This window comes from Fusarium oxysporum, chromosome IX (assembly GCF_013085055.1).
Source record: "Fusarium oxysporum Fo47 chromosome IX, complete sequence".
NCBI lineage: Eukaryota > Fungi > Ascomycota > Sordariomycetes > Hypocreales > Nectriaceae > Fusarium > Fusarium oxysporum.
In genome coordinates, this window is record NC_072848.1 from 3,173,389 (window position 1) to 3,196,166 (window position 22,778).

Here is a 22,778-nt window from a genome sequence, read left to right on the forward strand (position 1 = left end):
ATATTTAATTACTTCATTATTAGAAAAGCTTTGAAGATAAGCTAAGGAGGAGTAGTTACTTCTGCGGTATTACCTATACTAATTATTATATAAGTCTTCTTATCTTTCAGTAAGAATACCTCTATTAAAGTCTTCTTTTTAATATATATAATAAGGCATTATATATATTTTTATAGTATTTTAACTCTAATTCTGGCTTAATTAGTATTTTAATACTTTAAGGCGCTGATTCTATATCTAGTAATGACTTTAGAAAGTTATTTAAACTACTGCTTTATCTCCTCTATGCCGGCTTCTTTATACTTATAGTAAGCTGCTTCTTTTAACTTTAAAATTAAGGTATTACACTTAGGATAATTATTATAGAAGTGCCTATACTATATTTATAAGACTAGCTAAGTATAAGGATTATAATAACTTCTTATTATATTTATTATATCTTTAATCTCGCCTTTAGAGGCTAGAAGACTAGACTTCTATATCTAAATAATAAAGTATATAATAGCTTCTTCTTTAGTATCTAAAAGGAGTTACAGCTAATTATTATTTGGCTTAGGAATTAGGCTAAAATCTGCTATTTTAGCTGCTTTAAGCTACTTAATAATATATATAATAGATAACTTATTAGAGCCCTTATACTGCTACTTAGTATTATATATTAAAAGAGGCTTCTTTATTAATTTAGAAGTATTATAAGAGAGGCCCTTTTAGAGTTATTAGCGCAAAGAAATAACTACTTAAGCTACTCTAATATTTGCATTTAAAGGCATAATACACTTAGATAATAATACTCCTTTTTTGGCTAACTGGCGTCTAGATTTCCGTTGATTTTATATATAAAATCAAGGGAATTTGCGATAGCCGGCGGAGCGGGGTTGTCCTACCCTTTTGTGACTGTCCCGGACTTTTGTGCCTAACTAAGCTTGCTTAGTTGGCTCGCCTTGCCTCGCGGCATAAGCCAACGGGTATATGCTATTATAATTAGATATAATATTCTAATAAAATATATATTTTAAAACTTTTATAATTATATTACTTATTATATTTAAAAATAAAGCTTAATATAAAATTTAAAAGTTATAAATAAAAAATAAATATTTAAATTCTGTTTTAAAAAAAGTTAATTATATTTTAAATATAAAGACTTACTTAATATATATATATAAATAGCGCTTGGACTTAATTAAATAATACTTATAGCTTTGAATTCTTCCATACAGGGGGTCTCTTATCCTTAAAGGCAGCTAGACCCTCTCGCATATTGTCGCCCCGTTCAAGTAAGCTAAAGTGCTTCTCAAACCACTGATTTGTTGCCTCCTGGACATTGGCCGTCTCCCAAGCTTGCCGCAAGCCGGCTCTTGCGCAAATTATGGCATCAGGACTGTTCTCTGCGATTAGGGATGCATAGCGTAATGCTTCGTCAACGACCTCATTCACACAAACAACTTTGTTGACGATTCCCCATGTTTTCATTTCTTGTGCCGAAATTTGTCGTCATGTGAGAACTATCTCAGAAGCCACCTGCATCCCGGCAGTGTGTACAATTCGTGTGAGAACTCCGCCTGTAGGGGCCAGTCCACGCTTGACCTCAGGGAGACCGAAAATAGCTGTGTCTGCCGCAACAACCAGATCACAGTTTACGGCGAATTCACAGCCGCCGCCGAAAGCAAAGCCATTCACCGCCGCAATAACAGGCTTCTTCCCCTTTCGACGCGTGAATGGAGTTACGCCTTCTCGCACGCCGAACTGCTCCCCCTTTCCATCCTCCAGTGTACGCTGCCACTCCTTGAGATCCGCACCAGCCGTGAAAGCTCGTCCCGTTCCAGTGACAACCAAGACGCGGAGGTTCGGCTCTGTTTCATACCAATCCAGAACCAAATCGAGCTCTCGCAAGGCCTCCGAAGAAAGGGCATTTAGTGAACTAGGGTGATCCATACGGGCTAGAAGAACGTGTTGCCTGACATGGGAGAGGCGTAAAAAGCTTAATCCTGATGGTAGCTCAGGGCTGAGACAAATTGGGGCTGACATGATAAGGCTTTGGTAGAAAAGGTTTGCTGTAAGAAAAAGAAGGCTGGTATCACGTAGTCATAAGATTTGAATTTTAGAGGCAGCTGAGTGACAGATTAATACGATAATAATTAAGAACTAACTTTTGAATATTTAAGATTGGGCTATGATTTCAGTATTTTTTAAAAGGCCTTTCCCAAACGCCTGAATTCTAAATAGGAAATTCTAAGAGCCTGACTCTCCCAGATTGGCCCGCGTTTTGCTTCAATTGAGTTAACTATGCCACAGGTCTTGTTTGGGCCTATCGCATTAATTCCTGGCAAGGTTCCCTTACCTCGGGTATTGTTGGGCCAATGGGATTAGTTCTTGGCAGTGTCCCCTTGCCTCGGGTTTTCTTAGGCCTCTTATCCTTCTTATCCTAACGTTAGAATCTCGACAATTTAAACTGGGGCTATGGGCTCTATCTTCCAATCATTTGTATGATAATTTGGGGGCTGCCTTTCGCAGGTTGATCAAATGCCACGTTCTGGACTCCAAAGCCCTAATCTAAATTGTCAATTGTCTACGGTACTTTTGTTCTTGGCATTGCAGCAGGTAAGAATAGCTGGACCAGGGTGCCAGAGTTGGCGACAGAGATCTGTAGGAATCGAGCATGGAACTTGCGAGGAGGTTTGGATCATGCTTGACAGCAAATTTTCATCCTTTCTCAACCTTTTGACTGAGTGGTCCTACTTCTAGCCTTAGAAGTGAGATGTGTATGCTCTAACCTGCATATCACACCTTTCTATGGACCTGTCGGCTCATGCCCATTTATCCTTTTCGCTTGGGGTTGAATACCCGAAGCTGGTTTATCCATTCATATCATGATCGCTCTGACTTTAGCCACTGGTACATGTCGTCAAGCGTTGACTCAGTAACGCAAACTCTTCTAGAGTAGCGGATGAACCACTGCTGGCATATACATAATATACGCGTCGGAAAGTGTCCAAGCTATCAAGCATATACCTTGGAATTTGATGAATCGGGATAAGATATTATTGCAAAGAACAGAAGATGGTCAGCACTGACCCAAGGAGCAGTCTCTAAAGACCAATAATTGGGCTAGGGCTTACTACCCTCAGTTGATCAGTGGCCCGATTGACGAGACTTATCGTTTTCATGTCAGCTTTCTCAGTGATTTCAGTCCACTAGATATGGATCTAAAACTTAACCCGCCATAGCATGTCTTCCCCAATCTGCTTCCTATGGAAGAAGATTTCTTTGTTTATCAATGTGGTTCGAGTGTAGAGCCGAGGTCAGCCTTTGGTGGAATAACGCTCACATCTTGGATACATGAATCGATGCCGACGAGAGGCTAGAACCTCTGCGTGTTCGACAAATGTTTGAGGGGATATACTAACTTGAGGCATAGAGATGGCTCTTTTATTGTTTTCCATTCACAAATTGCCGAACATTCGATCTCAACTTGTATGTATTAGTTGACGATAACCCTCATACGACCAAGATTCGCAACCTGAGCAAATTTATCCTTTGTGCTTCCATCACGATGGGAAGTAACGCGGACCGATGGATAATAGGTTCCCTCTTTCCAATAAGTATGGGAAGCTTTCACATCCACAACAGTCTGTAGTGTCCCTAAGCTGCCCTTAATATACTTACCCGTTCCATCAAAATCCCATTCGACAGAGGTGACAAACCCAGTTTTTGGGGGAACCTCAATGTGTGCGCTGAAAGGTAGGCGACGCCCCGCCTTTGTAGTCACTCGCTCTTTGCCATTAACCCTCAGGTCAACAACGGGTTGTATGCTCTTACGTTGCGCGGCACTGGCGGGGACCTTGACTTGGCCGTTATCAACGGTGAAAGATGTTCCATCTGGCGGCTGCTGACCCTTTTCGACCCAAACACTGAGATCTCTGAGATGCTGCTGGTATGCGGAGTTGTATGCCACGATGCGAGTGAGCTGGTCTTGAGGTACTGGGTCGATGAAATGATCCGCGTTTGCGACATAATGTAGTCTATAGTTGTCGTTGAAACGAGGGCCGAGCGCCTTTTGAACCTGGGCCCTATACCAAGTAGCCTGCCACGGTAACGCATCAAAGTCTTGTAGTGCATCCATGACTATGACCTTAGTGGTGATATTCCCGTTGAAGGAGCAGCCACCACTCGCTCCGAAAGAGATCGTGTCTCCAATAAGTACCTCGCGCTGGGGATATTTGGGTTGCCCATCAGTATCTCGAAGATAGTCATATGCATAAAATCCGTCTCGAGTGGGCACTTGATGTCTATGGTATGTAGCAGCGGCCAGCCACGCCCGATTGTTGACATTAACTTGAGTGCCTTGAGTTAACAATGCCAAGACAGTTGAGTTCTGTTCCAAGTCAATGACGGCTGTCTTGAGACGACTATCGAGCTGTGCCGTAAAGGTTCCGAGACTTGATTTGCCGTCCTTCGACTTGACGATAAGCTGGATGCCAAATTCTGGTGGCGTTGGTGGGACCCCATTAAGTTTTATAGCTACAGGAACCCCCCCATCACCAACCTTGACGGCCTGGATAGTCGCATTGTATTCGTACAACAATTTGCGGAAGAAGTCACCAAGCTTAGACTTTTCGGTCCCTAGGTATCCCTTCTTAGTCCAGAAGTCATCAAAATACGAAGGATCGAAGGACTCGATAGTTGGAATGACCATGGTTCGGAAAGTTTGTAAAAAGTCTGTCCTGTTGCCAGCAATGCCTTCGAAGTCCTCGAATGCGTCGAGTGGAATGCCAAGCTCGGTGACTTCTCGTAACGCTTGGCGACCAACGGCGTCTAGTCGAACGAAAGGACTAGTATCGGTACCAGGACGAACCGAGTTGACTATCGCATCTTTTTGCGATCTAAGGGTGAGTCCGGCTAAAGCACGGAGGCAGAAGTTGTTAGGATCGGAGATGGGGACAGCCTGGACTATAGGAATTCCACCCTGCCAAACGTTGAGAGTATTCTCGATAGCTCCAGCGGTAACAAACGAGCCACCACTAGCACCGTAGATATAACCATAAATGTTACTCTTGGGTTTTTCATAATATTTCATAGCAATGGTTCTCGAGAGCTTAGCAACGGCAGCATCAGCACGATAACCACCGCCACCAGCCACGCGGTTAGTGTATCCACCGCTTTCCGCACCGAATACAATCTCGGCGTCTTCTGCCGTCGAGTTTTGCAACGGATAGACCAGCTGGAAGAATCGCCCTTTCCATTCCGACTCAGGAAGGTAGATGTTGAAGTCGATTTTACTTCCGTTGAAGTGCCCTGAGATCCTACGATGCGGGATAGGCGTACTGATATCCTTTTGGGCGTCAATAATGACTGTGTTAAATGTGCTATCAACACAGTCGGCTGTGACCAGCACAGCACCGTCATTTGTTTCCTGGCAGCTAGGGCCTTTAACAATGATTGGAGAAGTCAAGGATTCGGCGAGATTTGCAAAGACTGCTATCACACCGATCCAATACCTCATTACGATGTCAGTCCATACACAGTCCATATGATTCGCAAGTCAGACGGGTAACTCATACAATAGCTGTTTCACTGCATGCAGCATTATGACCAGTGGAGGGATCAAGAATGCGAGGGCGAGTTACGAAACTAAATGAAAAAGGGGTTTGCTGACAGGAGTGTACGAACTCGAGGGCTTAATTGCTGCTGGATCTCAGTCGCAACTGGAAATGACTGTCTATCTAAATACTCATACATGTTCTTCTACGTGAACCTGCGAGGATCGATTGTCGGCCCAAGATGTAGCGAGTCTGCAGGAGAATAGGACAAAAAGAAACGCTGAGGCTGGGGTCGTTAGACAGACTAAGATCTAATAGAACGGCTGCATCGTCCCCGCTGACCATCCCAACTCTAGAATCATCTGCTGACCAGCAGTTGCTCTCTATGAACCAAAGAGAGCCATTATTGGATCGAGCTTCAACGATGCTTTGCCCATCGAATACCAAGGCCTGGAACTGCCTAGGCTGGCTGTCCTTTTTTTTGGAGAACGTCTAGGAAATTGTGGAGAAAACTAAATTATCGTATATAGCACGAAGCTAGTGGCAATGAAAGAATTTGTCGTATGCAATACGAGGCTAGTAAAATAAATTAAAGTCCGTGCAGTAAGAGAAGTGGGGCAGGAGAAAGGGGATTGGTTGGTAAGAATTTCGTTTCAAATACGACAAATAAGCAGGGATTACCCCAGGATCAATAATAGGCTAATTTAGAAGATCTTGGGGAAGAGTAAATAGTCCACCGGATCAAATACGATAAATCAGGAGGGGAATAATGGGACGCCGTTACCCTAGGATCAGTAATAGGCTACTCCAGAAGATCTGGGGAAAAGGTGAACAGCCCATTGGATCAGATGTAACTTGAAGCCATCTCACATTCGGGTGCCCAAAGTCGTTGACTTCAGCGTGACCATAGACAACATTTGGGTTGGAGAGTGTATGATGTTCTACATGTGCATCACTCTCATTAGACTTTTAGACTACTCTGGTCGGAGTTCGTCAAAACGCGCTTCTGTTGCCTCGAAATGAGGTCATAAACTGAGACGAAGGGTTAGCCCCACTACTTGGTCGTCGTGTTACACAAGACGCTCTGAGTGTAATTTTGTGCAAGCGACGTGGTATGGTGCGGCCCCGCGCGTTATTGAGTCTGAGAAATACTTTCAGCTCTCAAGCTGGATCAGAATTGGTCTTTCTTCAAAGGAGACGGAAATAAAGATAAACAGAATTGATTTTGATATAGTTAGAGACACTTGTTGTAGTGGATTATTCGCTACCCTACAGAGCGAGGGGTACTTACGCATCACACACAATCAAAGCGTGACAGATGTCCGCAGCAAGCGTCCTCATGAAGGTAAAAACTCAGCAAGATAAGCCTCGCGCGATTTACATAAACATAAGAGTACTAGTTGAGGAATTACAGCACCCAAACCTCAAGAACAGGTCCTCTTTAACTTGATACACCGAGGTGGTAAGACAGTTCAGAGCTCAATTATCTGACGAAGAATGTTGTCCCGCGTCCGTTTACGGCGCACGCCGTCATGCATACCGCCGTACAACTGGCCTATTATGGAGGAATGGATCTACTCAGTGTCTTGCCAGATAGCCTCACTCGGTCTCGCGTGAACGGTTCGTATCGAGAATACGCTGGGTGGCTGTGATCGTCTTGTGGAATCGCCAAGGCTTGATCTTTCGTTCAAAAAGTTCATCAAGCTCAGCAGGGGTTCGGCTAAGTTTGGACGGTTAGTACTAAGGCTGACTGATGGAATAAAAATGGTGCACACACCCCGAGGTTTCAGGAATCAAGAACCAAATGGCCAAGGTGAATGGCGCACCGCAGCCGGCGAAAAACCAGCTGGTCTTCAGGCCCCAGTTCCACTGATGAGCGTTGGTCATATATGGAACAAGTATTCCCATCACCAAGCCTACGACACAGGTTGATGCCGCTGCGAAACCAGCCGTATAAGGACGGAGTCGTTGAGAGGAGATCTCGCCAATGAACCCCCATCCAGTGGCCCCATTAGCGACTAGACCGACATCTAGATATCATATCAGCATCCTATTGGAAGAAGGATCAATTATAGCTTCAGATATGACGCCACTTACTCCAGATACAGGCAAAAAGGATCAAGAGGTAATCCGTTGCCTTGGCCTGCGGCACAACTCCGAGGATGCCAACAACCACGCAACACACCCAGCAGATGGTTGTGCCACTACAGGCTAGAACACGGCGACCTAAATAATCCGAAGCAAAGATGATGATGACGCTGAAAAATATGTTGATACCTGATGTAATGCAAGTAACTTTGAAGGGATCTTGGACCCCAGCTTGTTGGAAGAAGTAGGTAGCATAAGCGAAAAAGATTCCGAGGCCAAGAAATTGTTGTGACATGAGCGTCCAGAAGGAAATAACCGTTCGGAGACCATCACGACCTCTGAAGATGGAATACCATTTTTCCCTGTTCTGTTCTGCGGCAACGCTGCGCTCGTGCTCGAGATTCATGCTGATGAGGTTGATATGATGATCGATGTCGAAGTCGGGTACTCCGCGGTAAAGGAAGGAAAGCGATTCCTCAGCCCGCTTCAACTTGCCACGAGAGACACACCAAGCAGGCGACTCAGGCACAAAGAGATAAATAATAAACATCAGTCCAACCTGAGACCACTGCGTGTAGAGCGGAATGAGATAATTGGTAGGGTCTTGAGAGTGCATGACCTGCAAAGCAACTGGAGCGAAGAACTGACCAACCGTGAACCAGAAGCTGTAACACATGAGAAAAACTCCACGAACGTGCGTAGGAGCTACCTCAGAGACATAAGTTGGGATGGTCGATTGCAAGCAACCGACGCCAATGCCACCAAAGATCTTAGCAACAGTCCAGACTCTCCAGTCCTTGGCAACACACTCGATGGCGACGCTGATAGCAAGGAGAAACCAGTACCAAAACATTGCGACCTTTCTACCATACTTATCGGAAAGGAATGGTAGAGTCGTCATACCGACGATCTGTCCGACTGCTCCAATGACGTTCCAAACACTCATGACAGAGGAGGCTAGAACGACTCCATCATCAGTCTGCTGGGTACCAAACTGCTCGATGAAACCTGTGTTTGCAATGATGTTCCCCATGATACTAGTGGCTCGTAATTAGCATATTGGGGAATACCAGAAGCGTATGATACATACCCGATCTGATATCCATCAGTAGCGGCGCTGAAAGTCACAGCAAAACAAACAAGCGAATTGAGCTTGAAGCGCATGATGGTCTGCCATGGACTGAGCTCTTCATATCCAGAGATGCCTTGACCTCTGGCAGCCGCTTCGGAGACTACAGCTTTGGGGCCGTGGTTGGTGCCGTCGGCTACTTCATCATGCTGGACGTTATTGGTTGAGTCGACCACATTCTCTTTTCCAGTATCCGTCAATGCCATGATAGACAGCTATAGCGGTCAAGTTGTGGAGGAGAAAGCGAATTGACAATAATTTGGAGACAACTGAGCTCTGCCGGAACAGCACTGAGATAACCTTGGATGAGCGAGTATGTTAGACGCCGTGAGCAGAAGTAGGTGGGTTGGCAGGTCATTTATACAAAGTGACTCCGCTTCTTTATAATACTGCTTGGGACACTTGACCGGCTATATCACCGTGTCTGACGATTGTCAGGGATTCCCCAGTACCCCTCAACGTCAAAGCACCCAAGGTCGGGCTACGGCAACCCCGCGGCTAATCTTCTGGAGTGTGGAGGAGGCTGGCATTTCCGAATACTCGGTCGACAATCAACCGACGTGAGTACACTGCTGCCGTAGAACGGTAAGCCTTGGGTGCCTCGGGTGAACCAGCAGCGATGGTGTGATTGATATGAGCCCGGACGTTAGGGCGATAATATGCGGGGTTGGTTACCGGTAAATTAGGTCTTACGCACTCCGTGGAGGCACCTAGCGATGAACCCCTTATTGCTACCTACTTAGGATCTTAAAATCCCTAATACGCAAAGAGTTTATTAAAGTTTTTATTTATAAAAAGTAAACTCAATTAGAATTTTACTTAATTCTATAAGTATGCCACCAGAAGGTAGACTCCTTTATTTTTAGGTAGTTTTATATTAATAAAGCTATGGAAGGTTTATTGTAAAAAGGAGTAATCTATAATCTATCGGGTAGTCCCAAGTATCTGAGATGTTTAATTTAATAAGAGTAATATAATTTCTAATTGTGAAAAGGAATAGTTAAAGGATAGGTGAGTAAATTAATTTCTTTATTAATTTATTATAATAACTATATATACTCTATAAATATAAATAAGCTAATTTGCCTAAAATAGCAACTAAAGCCTTTCAAATAGTATAATAATAATTCTGAAAAGAAATTAATATTAAAATTTACAGTAAAATTAAAAATTAAATTAACTAAAGCGTAATGCACTCTTAATATAAATTATAAGTATAATAAGAAATCTACTAAATAATATAATATTTACTATAGCTAGGAGTATAAATAACATTGATATAGATAAGCGGCAGATTTGGACTATTTTTTAATAAGTAAATAAAGCAGAAAGTACTGGTGAATTACTCAAAACGCTTGGACAACTTCTCGGTACGTCTTTACACCGTGTCCCACAAATTATGACCCAGATCCGCCATTCGTGCATATTCACAATTTGCTAGTAAGCTAAATTAGTCAAGAAAACCCTCTAGTATCGGTTTTCTTGGTTATGAGGTACATCTAAAAACCGGGGAACCATCACCTTGCGAAACCTCTGCCCGGCCTGAAATCAAACTTGAGAAAATGTCTGGCCCTCGACCAAATGCCTGTATGAACCCCATCATTCCCGGTTGGAACCCGGATCCAAGTTGCATTTGCGTTCCAGAACTTGGAAACACGTTTTTTTGCGTTGTCTATTCATTTTCCATCTTTCCAGGTCTCCCCCTCTACGGAAGCAAGGACCTCATCCACTGGAAACTTGTCTGCAACATCATCAACCGCCGTGAACAGGTACCTGAAATCGGCACCGACAGAGCTCAAGATAATGGCATCTTTGCGCCAACTATACGATATCACGATGGAAGGTTCTTTGTCATTGTCGAATATGTCACGGTAGAAGATCCGCCGACCGGATTTGGTCTCGTCTTCTCGGCGTTGGACCCTTTTGATCCTCTGTCGTGGGGCAATCCCGTCATCTTTAGGGAACCCAAAGGTATCCTCGATCCCGATCTCTTCTGGGATGACGATGGCCAGGTATACATCCAAGCTGGCTCTTTTGACCAGGTCATTGTACAGTTTAACCTCGACCTGGAAACGGGAATCTCAGGACCCGTAAAGAACATATGGAATGGAACAGGAGGCATCGCGCCCGAAGGACCTCATTTGTATAAGAAAGACGGGTACTACTACCTCTTGATCGCGGAAGGTGGAACTGATCTCCCTCATTGTGTCAACATCGCCCGTGCGACCCAACCAGATGGTCCTTTTGTTCCATATGAAGCGAACCCAATCTTGACAAACCGCAACACTGCAGAGTATTTCCAGACTGTTGGTCACGCAGATCTATTCCAAGATCCTGAAGGAAACTGGTGGGGAGTGGCTCTTTCTACTCGGTCTGGCCCTGAATATCGTCACTACCCGATGGGAAGGGAAACGATCTTGTTTTCAGTGGTTTGGGCTGAGAATGACTGGCCTCGCTTGACCTCTGTTAAGGGGAGGTTGAGTGCACCAGCATTCTTACCCCAACGGCTTGATATGCCCGGTACCGGTCATTGGCATCATGAAGATGAGCTATTGGAATTTCCGCCAAAATCCCCTTTGCCCCTTCACCTTGTTCACTGGAGATTTCCGCCGGTAAATTATATCAGTACATCACCCACTGGTCAGACCCATGGTCTGCAACTACGGCCATCAAGATCGACACTTACAGGTTCATATGGAAACATTAGTACCAACGGAGTGACGCTCGTAGCGCGTCGCCAAACTTCGACTTTGTTTGTTTTCGAAATTGATGTGAAAGTACCATCGAATTTCCCCAAAGGAGTGGAGGTCGGCGCAACCACTTTTGTGAATGAGTGGCAAAACGTAGCTATGAGTCTTACATCACTCCAGGGAGCTGGAAGTAACTCCGTTGTTCCGAGGGATGGTCTGTACATCAAATTTCAGGTCAACGGCAAGGGTGCAGAGCCACCTCAGGAGCACCTTGACTTCATAGCGTTGCCGGTCGAATGGGCAAATATTCAACATATTAGGTTCCGCATCCAGGCGACAGACTATGCTTCGTACTGGTTCTCAACATGCCCTTCTAATAATGAGAACCTGGATCGATCAGTTCCCACAGTGATTAGAATGGTGGATAATGCAACCTTGAGCGGTGGAACAGGACGTTGGTCCGGTACGTAAGATTTGGACTCACTTAGACATACGATTGCTGATACTATCAAGGGTGCTTGCTAGGCGCTTTTGCGACCAGTAATGGAATGGAGAGCGAGATCGTATTCGCAGTGGAGAAGTGGCAATACAAGAATAATGGCCAGGTAATCGAGTAGTGAGCCTGATGCAACCTAACCCAAGACAAAAGGGGTCACACTTTCGCTCCAAAAAGAAGGTCAAGAAACCATGGTGGGAGCAGGACGTCATGAATCTATACTTCTAATCTTTTTCACTATTACTGAACCCTGGACCTTGTTTATTGTAGTAGCCTCACGGTGTACGCCCAGCTGCGTCCATGTCTTTACCTCGTACTTACGAGTGTTGTGTCTGGTCTTGTCGTAAACCTTGATTATGGTCAACTTAGCTCAGGCGTTCAATTTCATCGATTGTTGATACATCATCTAGTCCGTAGATTTATGTTGACGTGTGTAAGCCGCTTAACCTTCAATTCACAGTAATGCGATTCGTACCTCTAGCCTGTCGTTGTCAGTTGATCGCCTCATCTTTTCTCAATATGTGCACCTCCAGTTCCAGTATGGCGGTTTTGTGCACAATTTCCTGTTTTTCTCTGTTCTTTCTTTCCCCTCTCATCGAATTTCGCGAACGAATCGACGTAATTCAGATCGACCGCCATTGATTGAACTACGATGGTTTCTAGCACTCTGCTTTTTGTTCATCTATTGGGGGGCTACTTCTATCAGAACGACTAGCCTCTTGTAAATCTACAGCAAAGCCAATGATAGAGTGCACAAATTAGTGTAAGTGTGCAAAGCTAGCTCCATGACAAGCTTCTAATTTATAATGTCTGAGTTCGAGATCAAGAGCCGGCCCGCCAAAAGTGACGTCAACAGTCTGACTCATCGTGGAAAATTACCGCGTGAGAAGCGTTGAGAAAGCTCTCCTTGTTAATACAGCTTGTGACCGCTCCCATTTGCCTTTTAGTCTACCGGATGTGCGTTTGCTTGGGTGCAGAATAACGAATATCCAGAAGCTGAAGGAGGTTATGACTTCTGTGACCATCCAGGATGACGGAGCGATGTTGAAACTTCGTTCGCTTGTTATTGTACTTGTTGAAATACCGTCTTCATTTTGGGCCTCTTCCGCTCAGTATACAAGCGTTTTCGGTAAAACGCCTCAGTCTTGCATGGTGGACCACCGCGGAAAAATGCGAATAGGTGACTCTTGCCTACATCAATAGTGAGCAGCACCATGGGGGACCAACTCATATGGAACTCTATTCTTGTCGTACTACTCGGTATTTACGTCATAAGCTTGTACATCACAACTTTCTACTGACAACTGTCCTCCAAGCGCAACCGTTGCCCAGTTACAGACCGCAAACCGGTATCCGACATAGCCTACAGCTTCATTGGTGAGGGCAAAATCTGGCCCAAGTTGATCGAAATAGGTCCCATCAAAACTGAACTCGAATTTAGCGAACCGGGTTTCTTTCTCATATCCATGTGAGAAAGCAGGCGTGACGTCCGCCTTGATTCGCAGCCACACCCGGTCGCCAGCCATCGTTGTTTCGGCCTTGACGGATCCATTTGACTTTATTTCCCAGTCAAGTGCAACTGGGCGTCCATTCATGAAGCCCACAGGAACATTCCTTGGAGCTGTGACCACATCTTGTACACAGACCAGCTGTGAAACCCCTTTCTCTTTATGTATGCCGATGTAGGCACTCTCATTACGGAACAAGGAGGCACCTGCTCTGTCCCCGTCTCGTAGCTCAGAAATGTTGAAACAGAAGGTTGCCATACTCTTGGGACCGACGACGCGGTGGGTGAGGGTGTTGGTCGCGAGGTGGAGGCTGTCCGTTAGGGTGCCAGTTTGGAGCACCAAGCGCCCGTCTTGAATGCTCCATTTCGAGTTATCGGGGTTGTGATTCCACTCCCAGCAATGATCCAAAGCATTATGCTTGAACAAATGTCTTTTGAAACACGCACTGGATCGCCTATGATTACTCTCAGGACTGGGATGGGAATATTGAAGACACCATCTGCCCGGGGACTCTGAATAATCCGCTTCTACCTCCGGCCAACCTTCCTGGTCAAACGTGACAGGGGCAAGGACAGGTATGCGTCCACCTGGGTAGCCGTCCATGAAAGCCATATAATACCAGTCTCCACTTGTAGAGTCGATTAAAGCGCCTTGATGTGGGCTTCCCGAACCAGCAATGGGAGAGAGTATATCTTTGATGACCTGTCGACATTCATACGGTCCGAAAGGGCCCGATCGCGACATTAGGGCATATTGGCCGGCATAAGGTCTTGTCAACCAGATGTAATATCTACCTTCGATGTTATACATCCGTGCTCCCTCGAGGTACTCCTCTGACTCGTAGACAACCTATGCCTATCGTTAGCGTGGCAGTTTTTTCGACCTGAGAAGAAGTGTTGTCCTACTCTGCTTTCGATTTCGTGTTTTCCATCAGGACTGAGCCTGGCAACTTGAATGGCCTTTGTGCCATAGGCAAGATAGAAAGTGTCATCTTCGTCAATAAGTAGACCAAGATCATAGTAGAACTTGTCGATGAATGCCAATAGAGTCCAACGGTCGGAAGGGCGTCTTGCAGTATAGACAAAGGTCTTGTCGGTGCCCTGTATGGGCCCGTACCAGTAGAATGAGCCATTGCTTTTACGATATCGCATCGTCGACGCCCAAATACCTTTGCCGTAGGCACCTTGATGATTGCCATCAAGCCAAAATCGACTCACAAAAGGAAGCTCTGGCACTGAGTGCCCGATATAGTCCCAGTCAACGAGGTTCTCTGATCGAAGAATTGGCGCACCAGGAGAAAAGGCAAAGGAAGACGCCGACATGTAGTAGACTTCTCCAACACGAATTACCTCCATATCGGGTAGATCTTCCCAGACTATCGGATTCCTAAATTTCATTTCAGAATTCGACCGGAGAACTTGACATTGATTCGACAAAGCCATGTTGAAAGAAGCGTATATTTTGGAGTCTTGGAATGTTAACAAAATGCGAACACAGAAACTTGTAGCTGTGATCAACGATAAGAAGAAAGCTGGTGTAATAACCCAGCAGAAAGATCTCGGTAAGTCAATGGGAGGGATGTGAATTGTCTGACTGCTCTTTCGGAGAGATAGACCCGAAAGGCGAAGTTGGAGCTCGGCATGTTTTTCGCCGTTGTCCCGAGGATCTCGGGCAAGGATTTTGGTTGTGAAGGTGGGTGGGGAAATCTTATGACAGCCTAAAAAAGCCTACTAGGTCTACTAGCACAAAGGTGGTCCGACTGCGTCGTTTTTGATACGATAATTAGACCACGTAAGTGGGTAGATCTACGAAACTCTTGTGGCCTCGGGGCAATAGACTACGAGAACTCTTGTACCCTTTCTATTTTTGTTACTCTTTCTTGCTCTTTTTTGCAACCGTCTGTGTATATTGGTAAAGCAACTGAGCCGAAAAAGGTTCCTGATTCAATCCTTCCCAACCTCCTCGTAGATTCGAAGTCCGCACACAGAGCGTTTGCGGCCATGTCTTCGTCAGCCGAGATAGAGGAAATTTTGGCGAACTTGACCCTACAGGAAAAAGTTAGACACCCAACCCCCCGATACACCCATCACCCTTTCCGTTTTGTTACTGAACAAGCTTCTAACCGTTTACATTAACAGATATCTCTACTGGCAGGTGGAAGTCCCTGGTGTACCTTCCCGATTCCATCCAAGGGGGTTCCGGTAGCAAAGGTATCTTGAGATGGTTTTTAGTAATAGCTTTTTGCATTGACACGAGTTTAGTTGAGTGACGGTCCTAATGGCGCTCGAGGCAAATCCATCTATGATGGCCCGACGGCTGCATGCTTTCCTGCTGCATGCAGCATAGCATCTTCGTTTGACGTCGACCTGGCTAAGCGTGTGGCCACAGCCTTAGCCGAAGAGACACTTACGAAAGGTGCCCGATGCATTCTGTCACCGACGGTTTGCATACACCGACATCCCCTTGGAGGACGAAATTTTGAGACCTTTTCGGAAGATCCTTTGTTGACTGGTCAGATGGCTATCGCTAGCGTTCAGGGGCTTCAGTCAAAGGGAGTCTCGGCGACCGTAAAGCATCTCGTGGCCAACGAGCAAGAAACAGATCGGCTCACAGTCAACACAGAGTTAAGTCAGCGTGCTCTTCGCGAAATCTATCTCAAGCCCTTCGAAATGGTGGTAAAAAGCGCCAACCCCTGGGCTATCATGACCTCATACAACAAAATCAATGGTACTCATGCTGACTCTCATGAACCTCTGCTGAAAGGCATCCTCCGTGGGCAATGGAATTGGCAAGGTTTGGTAATGAGTGACTGGGGCGGAATTAATTCTCTCGCCGATTCCCTCAACGCAGGTGTTGATCTGGAAATGCCCGGGCCAGCAAGATGGCGAACAAATGAAGCAGTACTGGATGCTGTTTCCCGAGGCGAGGTGACGGAAGCTATCATCACCGAGCGTGCCCGCAACGTACTCACTTTCCTCAACCGACTTAATTGTTTCCAAGATCCCAATTGGAAAGAACCCGAAGAGAAAGCCATAGATAGGCCAGAGCATAGAGCTCTCATTCGAGAAGCTGGTGCCAAAGGAATTGTGTTGCTTAAGAACACCAACGATATCCTGCCTCTGACGAAAGAGAAGGTCAAGGGTCGAAAGATTGCCGTATTTGGCTACGCCAAGGAGTGTCTGGCACATGGAGGCGGAAGTGCTTCGGTCAATCCGCACTATAGAGTTACGCCTTGGGATGCTCTCTGCGAGGCCTTTGCGGATGCAGATGTTGAATTCGTCTTTGCCAAGGGTGAGTGTCTCGCTGCCAAACAGATCGATCAAAACTACTCAGTTGACTCCGTTACCATGTACTAACTCGACGATTTACATCAGGTGCTCACACATTTCGGCAATTGCCCGTTCTTACCACCGAGGTTGTCGGACTCGACGGTAGCCCAGGCTTCTCTCTCAAAATTTTTGAGACCGGTGCTTCTGAGCCGATGAGTACTTCACACGGATTCGCAAAATCTGAGCTATCGCTCCTGGATGGCCACGCGCTAGAGGACAAGGTAGTTGAGATCGTCGGTTTCTTGAGCCTTTCCAAACCCGGCGTCTATCGTGTTAGCCTAGCAGGACTTGGCCCTACTAAGCTACTTGTGAATGGTCGCATTGTGTTTCACCAGGTAGAACCATGTCTTGATGCGATGGCCTTCTTGTTTGGTGGCTCACCAGTTCCCGAGTTCGAACTCGACTTGAGCAAAGATATGAAATATGAGATAAGGATTATTAGTGCTCCTCTTCAGTCCACTGATGGAAAGGATCTGGGCTTCTTGAAAGGTCAGACAGGTATGCGACTTGGGTTTATGTCCATGACAGAGTACGACAAAGACCTTGTTTCTGAAGCCGTCGAGCTGGCCAGTTCATCGGATTACTCCATCGTCTTCACCGGCAATGATCCTATGTGGGAAACTGAAGGTCAAGACCAGGCTAGTTTCAATCTTCCTAAGCAAGGTAGCCAAGATCGACTCGTTGAGGCAGTAGCGGCGGCCTGTCCGGAATCGACAATCGTCGTCAACAGCACTGGGGTCGCGGTCGCTCTCCCTTGGCTTGATCAAGTCGCGGCTCTACTGCAAGCTTGGTTCCCAGGACAAGAGGCTGGTCACTCCATCTGTGACGTCTTGACTGGCGCCCAGAACTCGGAGGGCCATCTTACCTGCACCTTCATGAAACAACTGGAGGATTGTCCAGCCTACGGCAACTTTCCTGGTGACCTGGACGACCAACAAAAGCGGGAGGTCAACTATTCAGAAGGGGTTTTCATAGGCTATCGCCATTTCGATCGTCTCCCACGAGACCGTATCAACTTCCCTTTTGGGTTTGGACTTTCCTATACCAAGTTTGATTTGGCCTTATCCAATATATCTCAAATAACAGAGGAAAAATATCTTGTACATGTCCGGGTTTCGAACATGGGAAACGTCGAGGGAGCTATAGCTGTTCAGATCTATGCTGGAAGAAAGGATTCCAATCCGGAAGATGGCCCCATACAAGTTCTCGTCGGCTTCAAAAAGGTTCGACTTGAGCCACAAGAGTGTGCTAGTATCGACATACCCATGTATTGTCGTGACCTTGCATACTGGGATGAGAAGACTGGTTATTGGGTCCTGGACGGAGGGGAGTATGTTGTTCATGTATCGAAGTCGGCTGGTGAGCCTATTGTTTCATTTGTCGTCTCACTTCGACAAAGCACCTATGCACCGTAAGAATTTCAAGTTAACCATCATCGATAGCTTCGGTTTTGAGTTGTTCGTGATCCGAGTCATCTTTCAATCCAGCTTTGCTTATACAAGCAATAAGATCAAGACGAGTAGAAAGATTCATCATAGTTCACGGTCGCAACTTCTGGCTCTGTTCTTGGGACTTGGTATTAGTTCTATTTGATCCTTGTCCCATTCAATCAGTAACCGCATAAATTGGTAAAAGTAGTTGTTTTAAATGGATACACTTCGATATGCTCTCATATAATACTCTGTCAGAACCGAACAAGAACGGGACAGGGGCCCCAATAATGTGCCGCTGGCACCAATGGTGTCTAGCTACCGCCGTTTTCGGGTTTGCAGCCAGTACACATAAACGATGGTAGATCGGCGCTTTTTTGCAGTGGAGCTAATAATTCTTATGATGTCACCTAACACAGCTAAGCCCATCAAGTATTCCAAGATGTGGGGCCTTTCGTAGCTCTCACTCCTTCGCGGATTACGTAGTCTATTTCACCCTTGACTCGGTCTCCGCGCCCTCCAGATACACTCCTTAGCCTCGGCTTAATGTGTATGCTTTCTACCCTGATGCGGCAGTGTCCTCCATTTATCTTATTGATTACGGATGTCACGCACCATTCTGTTGCTGATACGACAGACAGTGGAGACCAAATCTCGAATTACGTCTATTGAGAGTACCTTTTTAAATTACCTAAGAAATTCCGGGCACTCTCTTGTCGTTATCCAAAATTTTGACAGCAGACTCATGTCTGCTTTCCCTATGTAGAGATATTGGAACCAGACTTTGTGTTGCGCTATAACCATCATTGTCGACTGTTCTCAATACATGATGACTTCCATTTCCGCCGTCGCGAGCCGCTGTGTGGCCTCTACTTTTGCGACTCCGACACTTCTTGGCGCCGAATTTCTGTCAATTGAAGCAACTGTCGTGCCAAACTATAGCTTTGAGGTTCCGCATGGCTGGCCGTACTCACAGCCAGCTTTGAACGTCAAAAACGTCACTTTCTGTAACGTCACCGTCACCTACACACACCCGGGCCAGAATGATACTATTCACGCCGAAGCTTGGCTTCCTACTCAGGAGAGCTACAACGGGAGACTGCAATCTCTCGGGGGCTCCGGATAGACACCGGGTCGTTTCATCTTGACCTATGCAGGAATGATCAATGCTGTGGCAAACGGGTTTGCCTCAATCACCACCGATGCAGGATTACCTGCAGTCGCTAATCCTGTCGAATGGCTGCTGACTAGTCCTGGTAATATCGACACAAATGCGCTGCAGAATTTTGGCCAGGTTTCTTTGAATGACGAGGTGAGATACTACTAGCAGGAAATAACCAAACTTGTTGCTAAGTCGCGTCTTCGTTCTAGGCTAGCATTGCAAAGCAGCTTATTAAAAGCTACTACGGCAAACCTCCATCATATTCATACTGGAACAGTTGCTCTCAGGGAGGCCGCCAAGGAATGAAGCTGGCTCAGCAGTATACTTCAGCCTACGATGGGATTATTGCAGGCGCTCCAGCTATCAACTGGGCCGAATTCTACATCAACTCAATCTGGCCCACTTTCTACATGGAGTCTACCCAGCAATTTCCCCACGACTATGAGCTGAATACTATTACCTCCCTTGCCGTCTCAGCTTGTGATAAGCTGGATAGTATCAAGGACGGTATCATCAGCGACGTTGATGGTTGCCGACGACAATTTGATCCCTTTAAGCAAGTTGGGAAGATCTTCAACTATTCGACCATGGGCTCAGAAATAAAGATAAGTCATGCCGCTGCAGCGGTTGCCAATGCCTCATAGAGCGGGCCCCGGTTCTCTAATGGTAAATTCATGTACTATGGTAACGAGATTAGGAGTGATTTACCCACAGTTGCCCCAACGACTTGCAATAGTACTATCTGTACAAGTGGAGGACAAGGCACTATTCAATATGCTTACAGGGCTTTTGTAAAGAAAGATATGAAAGTCCAGCTGAAGAATGCGACCAGCCGAGACTTTGATACGATCTTCCGCAACGTGAAGCAGATCTTTGCTTCCAACCTTGAAACCAACGAGATCGATTTGCGCGACTTTAGGGATGCTGGAGGCAAGATAATAACTTACCATGGGCTTGTAAGAACAATACATTTCCTACCCTTCAATGCACCTTTGACTAACAGTGGCTAGGCTGATCAAAGCATTTCCCCAGGAGGTACGCTCCATTACTACAATCAAGTGTCAGATTTTGTCGGCAACATTACCTCTTTCTACAAGTATTATCGGGTACCTGCACTTGGGCACTGCTGGGGTGGTAATGGTGGCCAGCCAGAAGCATTATTTGATCAACTGCGAGCTTGGGTTGAGAACGGTACCGAACCTGAGTCCTCGCCTGTGGTTATAACGAAACCAGACAACACGACTCAACAACAAATTCTGTGCCCCTATCCTCAGAAAGCAAAATTCGACGCTCTTTGTAAGAGCAAGAATTCTACGACATGCTGGTCCTGTACTAAATGAGTGTTCTCATTTACACTGATCAGGCAACAAGTTCATTTCTCAGCACAGGTTTCTTATTCCTGAAGCTTTCAATTTACTGCATGGTATTCTGAGTGTCATTGACTTTCATTCATTACAACATGTATTGAATAATTCTAATAGACTATTAGTCATTTCAATAACAACTACCTGTTGCAATAAGCTGAAGCTAGTATTGAATCTAATATGTGAAACTCTTATTTTAATCTTCGATCTGTATCCCTGTTTTTCCCTTATTTTTTCTTTAGAAAAATAATAATCATTATATTGAATTACATAGTTACCTGCTCAGGACCGCTTATATATGGTACTGGTTGAAGTAGTAATGCTCTTCTAAGTATAATTCCTGGTTTAGCTTGACCTTTGGATTAATATTTCCAAGCCCACTTAGAAATCAGGATCTACCTTGCTAATAATAACTGTAATGTAATCTTAAAAGCGCGCTAAATTGGTCCCTACGTCCGCATCCACTTTCCCGCCTCATTCCCCACCCGTATCGAATACCATAATAGACAGAGATTAGTACTATTCTTGAATTGGTTTAGTCAAAGGGGTCTACCAGACACCTACGTGCGGTGGCTAATAGGAGCCTTGGAAATATCGTCTTCACAATCTTTTCTACGTAGTATGTTTCATCCACTTAACGAAAGTCAGTGGATACAACTCATGGTCAGTACAGAGCATGAACTGTAACCTTTGAAACATCGACCACACAGACAACAAGTACTAATACTCATAATGTCGCTCTACCACCAGAAAAAACACACACCAGAAGCTAAAACTACTGTATCTATTATTCTCAGTCTTTCATTTTGTAAACTATTTTTTGTCGCTCCTTTTCTTTTTCAAAATTGACTATGTCGCAATCTCGGGATTGGCAGAATGGTCTTGGTGGCTGTTGCTCACCTCTCGACTCCTGCTTGCTTAGCACCTGTCTACCATGCATTAGTAAGTTATCAAGAGCTTATTCACTGATTGTTGCTAACACGAACCACTACTTAGTCTTTGGCCGTACTTCCCAGCGTTTGGATAACCCTTCTGCGTCGATTGAAAGCATGAACTCCGAGTGCGCGATCTTCTGCGCTATTCAATCCTTTACTGGTTGTGGTTGGATGTAAGAACTTTTTCCTCCCTTGCCTAATCGCTTATAGGTGAATTAGCGAGATGTAGGTCCATGCTAATATGTTAAATTGGCCAAAAGTTATAATATGATGAAACGTCGAGAAATCCGTGAAAAGTATGGGATTGAAGGAAGTGGAATGGGTGACTATTGCACCTCTTTTTGGTGTCTCTGTTGCGCTCTCGTTCAGCAGGACAAAGAGGTCAAAGTCCGCACGGTCCCAGCCTATGACGCGCAAGGATATCAGTCTGTAGCAGATGGTATGAAGATGCCCTGAAGAACTGTGCTTGTTGATTGACTGTCTAGCTAGGCCTTGCGGCAATTTGGGAAACACACTGCGCTAGTCTTATTTAGGATATAATTAATTAGGTAACTTAGCCTTCCCTAGATTCACAGCCTGATATGTGGAAACACACTGCTATATCGAGTTTTACACCGTTAATTTAGCTATTACAGGTTTAACAAGCTCTATTAACTAGTAATATAATTTTTTATACTATTATTAAAGTAATACTTAATAATAAAAGATTTTAAGTATTAAATATTAGTTATAAGGTGCTGAAAAGAATTATTTATTTTAATAAGTATAGTATATTTACTTTCAAATTAGAACTTACTTTAATAAAATTAGGACTTTTTATAATTATATAGAAATCTAATATTAAGTGTAGTAAGTATTAATATTTGAATTTTTAGACATTTTACTATATATTTTATATCTTTATAATTAATTATGATTACTTTATATAAATATAATAGTAGTACTTTTAGTTATTAAATTAAAGTATTTATAACTACTTATTATACTTAATTAATTAAATTAATTATACTAAGTATACTTCTAGATTTCTTTTTAAGTTAATATTTAAACTACTTTTAATTAAAACTTATTTAAATATATAATAGTACACTTTCCTAATTTAGAGCT

At 44.8% G+C, this 22,778-nt stretch overlaps 8 protein-coding genes across 8 annotated transcripts; 4 read left to right on the forward strand and 4 right to left on the reverse strand.

Moving 5' to 3' along the window:
- Window positions 1–1,194: 1,194 nt before the first annotated feature.
- FOBCDRAFT_243924 (enoyl-CoA hydratase/isomerase) lies at window positions 1,195–2,028 on the reverse strand (the record flags this gene model as incomplete). The annotated part of the gene is made up of 2 exons (XM_054706991.2): window positions 1,195–1,428; window positions 1,507–2,028. 2 exons carry the CDS (start codon window positions 2,026–2,028, stop codon window positions 1,195–1,197), a joined length of 756 nt encoding a protein of 251 aa, XP_054562966.2.
- Window positions 2,029–3,481: 1,453 nt separating this feature from the next.
- FOBCDRAFT_144460 (uncharacterized protein) lies at window positions 3,482–5,503 on the reverse strand (the record flags this gene model as incomplete). The annotated part of the gene is made up of 1 exon (XM_054706992.1): window positions 3,482–5,503. One exon carries the CDS (start codon window positions 5,501–5,503, stop codon window positions 3,482–3,484), a length of 2,022 nt encoding a protein of 673 aa, XP_054562967.1.
- A 1,636-nt stretch (window positions 5,504–7,139) lies between these two features.
- Window positions 7,140–8,963, reverse strand: FOBCDRAFT_144946 (general substrate transporter; the record flags this gene model as incomplete). Its single annotated transcript, XM_054706993.1, has 4 exons — window positions 7,140–7,260; window positions 7,318–7,570; window positions 7,638–8,665; window positions 8,719–8,963. 4 exons carry the CDS (start codon window positions 8,961–8,963, stop codon window positions 7,140–7,142), a joined length of 1,647 nt encoding a protein of 548 aa, XP_054562968.1.
- Window positions 8,964–10,319: 1,356 nt separating this feature from the next.
- On the forward strand, window positions 10,320–12,064 carry FOBCDRAFT_206865 (glycosyl hydrolase; the record flags this gene model as incomplete). Its single annotated transcript, XM_054706994.1, has 2 exons — window positions 10,320–11,910; window positions 11,961–12,064. The coding sequence occupies 2 exons, from the start codon at window positions 10,320–10,322 to the stop codon at window positions 12,062–12,064; spliced, it is 1,695 nt and encodes a 564-aa protein (XP_054562969.1).
- Window positions 12,065–13,196: 1,132 nt separating this feature from the next.
- FOBCDRAFT_243928 (glycosyl hydrolase) lies at window positions 13,197–14,893 on the reverse strand (the record flags this gene model as incomplete). The annotated part of the gene is made up of 2 exons (XM_054706995.2): window positions 13,197–14,300; window positions 14,357–14,893. The coding sequence occupies 2 exons, from the start codon at window positions 14,891–14,893 to the stop codon at window positions 13,197–13,199; spliced, it is 1,641 nt and encodes a 546-aa protein (XP_054562970.2).
- A 558-nt stretch (window positions 14,894–15,451) lies between these two features.
- FOBCDRAFT_190300 (glycoside hydrolase superfamily) lies at window positions 15,452–18,243 on the forward strand (the record flags this gene model as incomplete). Its single annotated transcript, XM_059608687.1, has 4 exons — window positions 15,452–15,508; window positions 15,590–15,661; window positions 15,713–16,742; window positions 16,826–18,243. 4 exons carry the CDS (start codon window positions 15,452–15,454, stop codon window positions 18,193–18,195), a joined length of 2,529 nt encoding a protein of 842 aa, XP_059465917.1. The 3' UTR covers window positions 18,196–18,243.
- Window positions 18,244–19,039: 796 nt separating this feature from the next.
- FOBCDRAFT_243930 (tannase and feruloyl esterase-domain-containing protein) lies at window positions 19,040–20,712 on the forward strand (the record flags this gene model as incomplete). The annotated part of the gene is made up of 5 exons (XM_059610564.1): window positions 19,040–19,228; window positions 19,337–19,522; window positions 19,582–19,998; window positions 20,065–20,328; window positions 20,383–20,712. The coding sequence occupies 5 exons, from the start codon at window positions 19,040–19,042 to the stop codon at window positions 20,710–20,712; spliced, it is 1,386 nt and encodes a 461-aa protein (XP_059467887.1).
- An 875-nt stretch (window positions 20,713–21,587) lies between these two features.
- On the forward strand, window positions 21,588–22,127 carry FOBCDRAFT_145097 (PLAC8 family-domain-containing protein; the record flags this gene model as incomplete). The annotated part of the gene is made up of 3 exons (XM_059608207.1): window positions 21,588–21,678; window positions 21,733–21,844; window positions 21,932–22,127. The coding sequence occupies 3 exons, from the start codon at window positions 21,588–21,590 to the stop codon at window positions 22,125–22,127; spliced, it is 399 nt and encodes a 132-aa protein (XP_059467888.1).
- Between the last annotated feature and the right edge of the window lie 651 nt (window positions 22,128–22,778).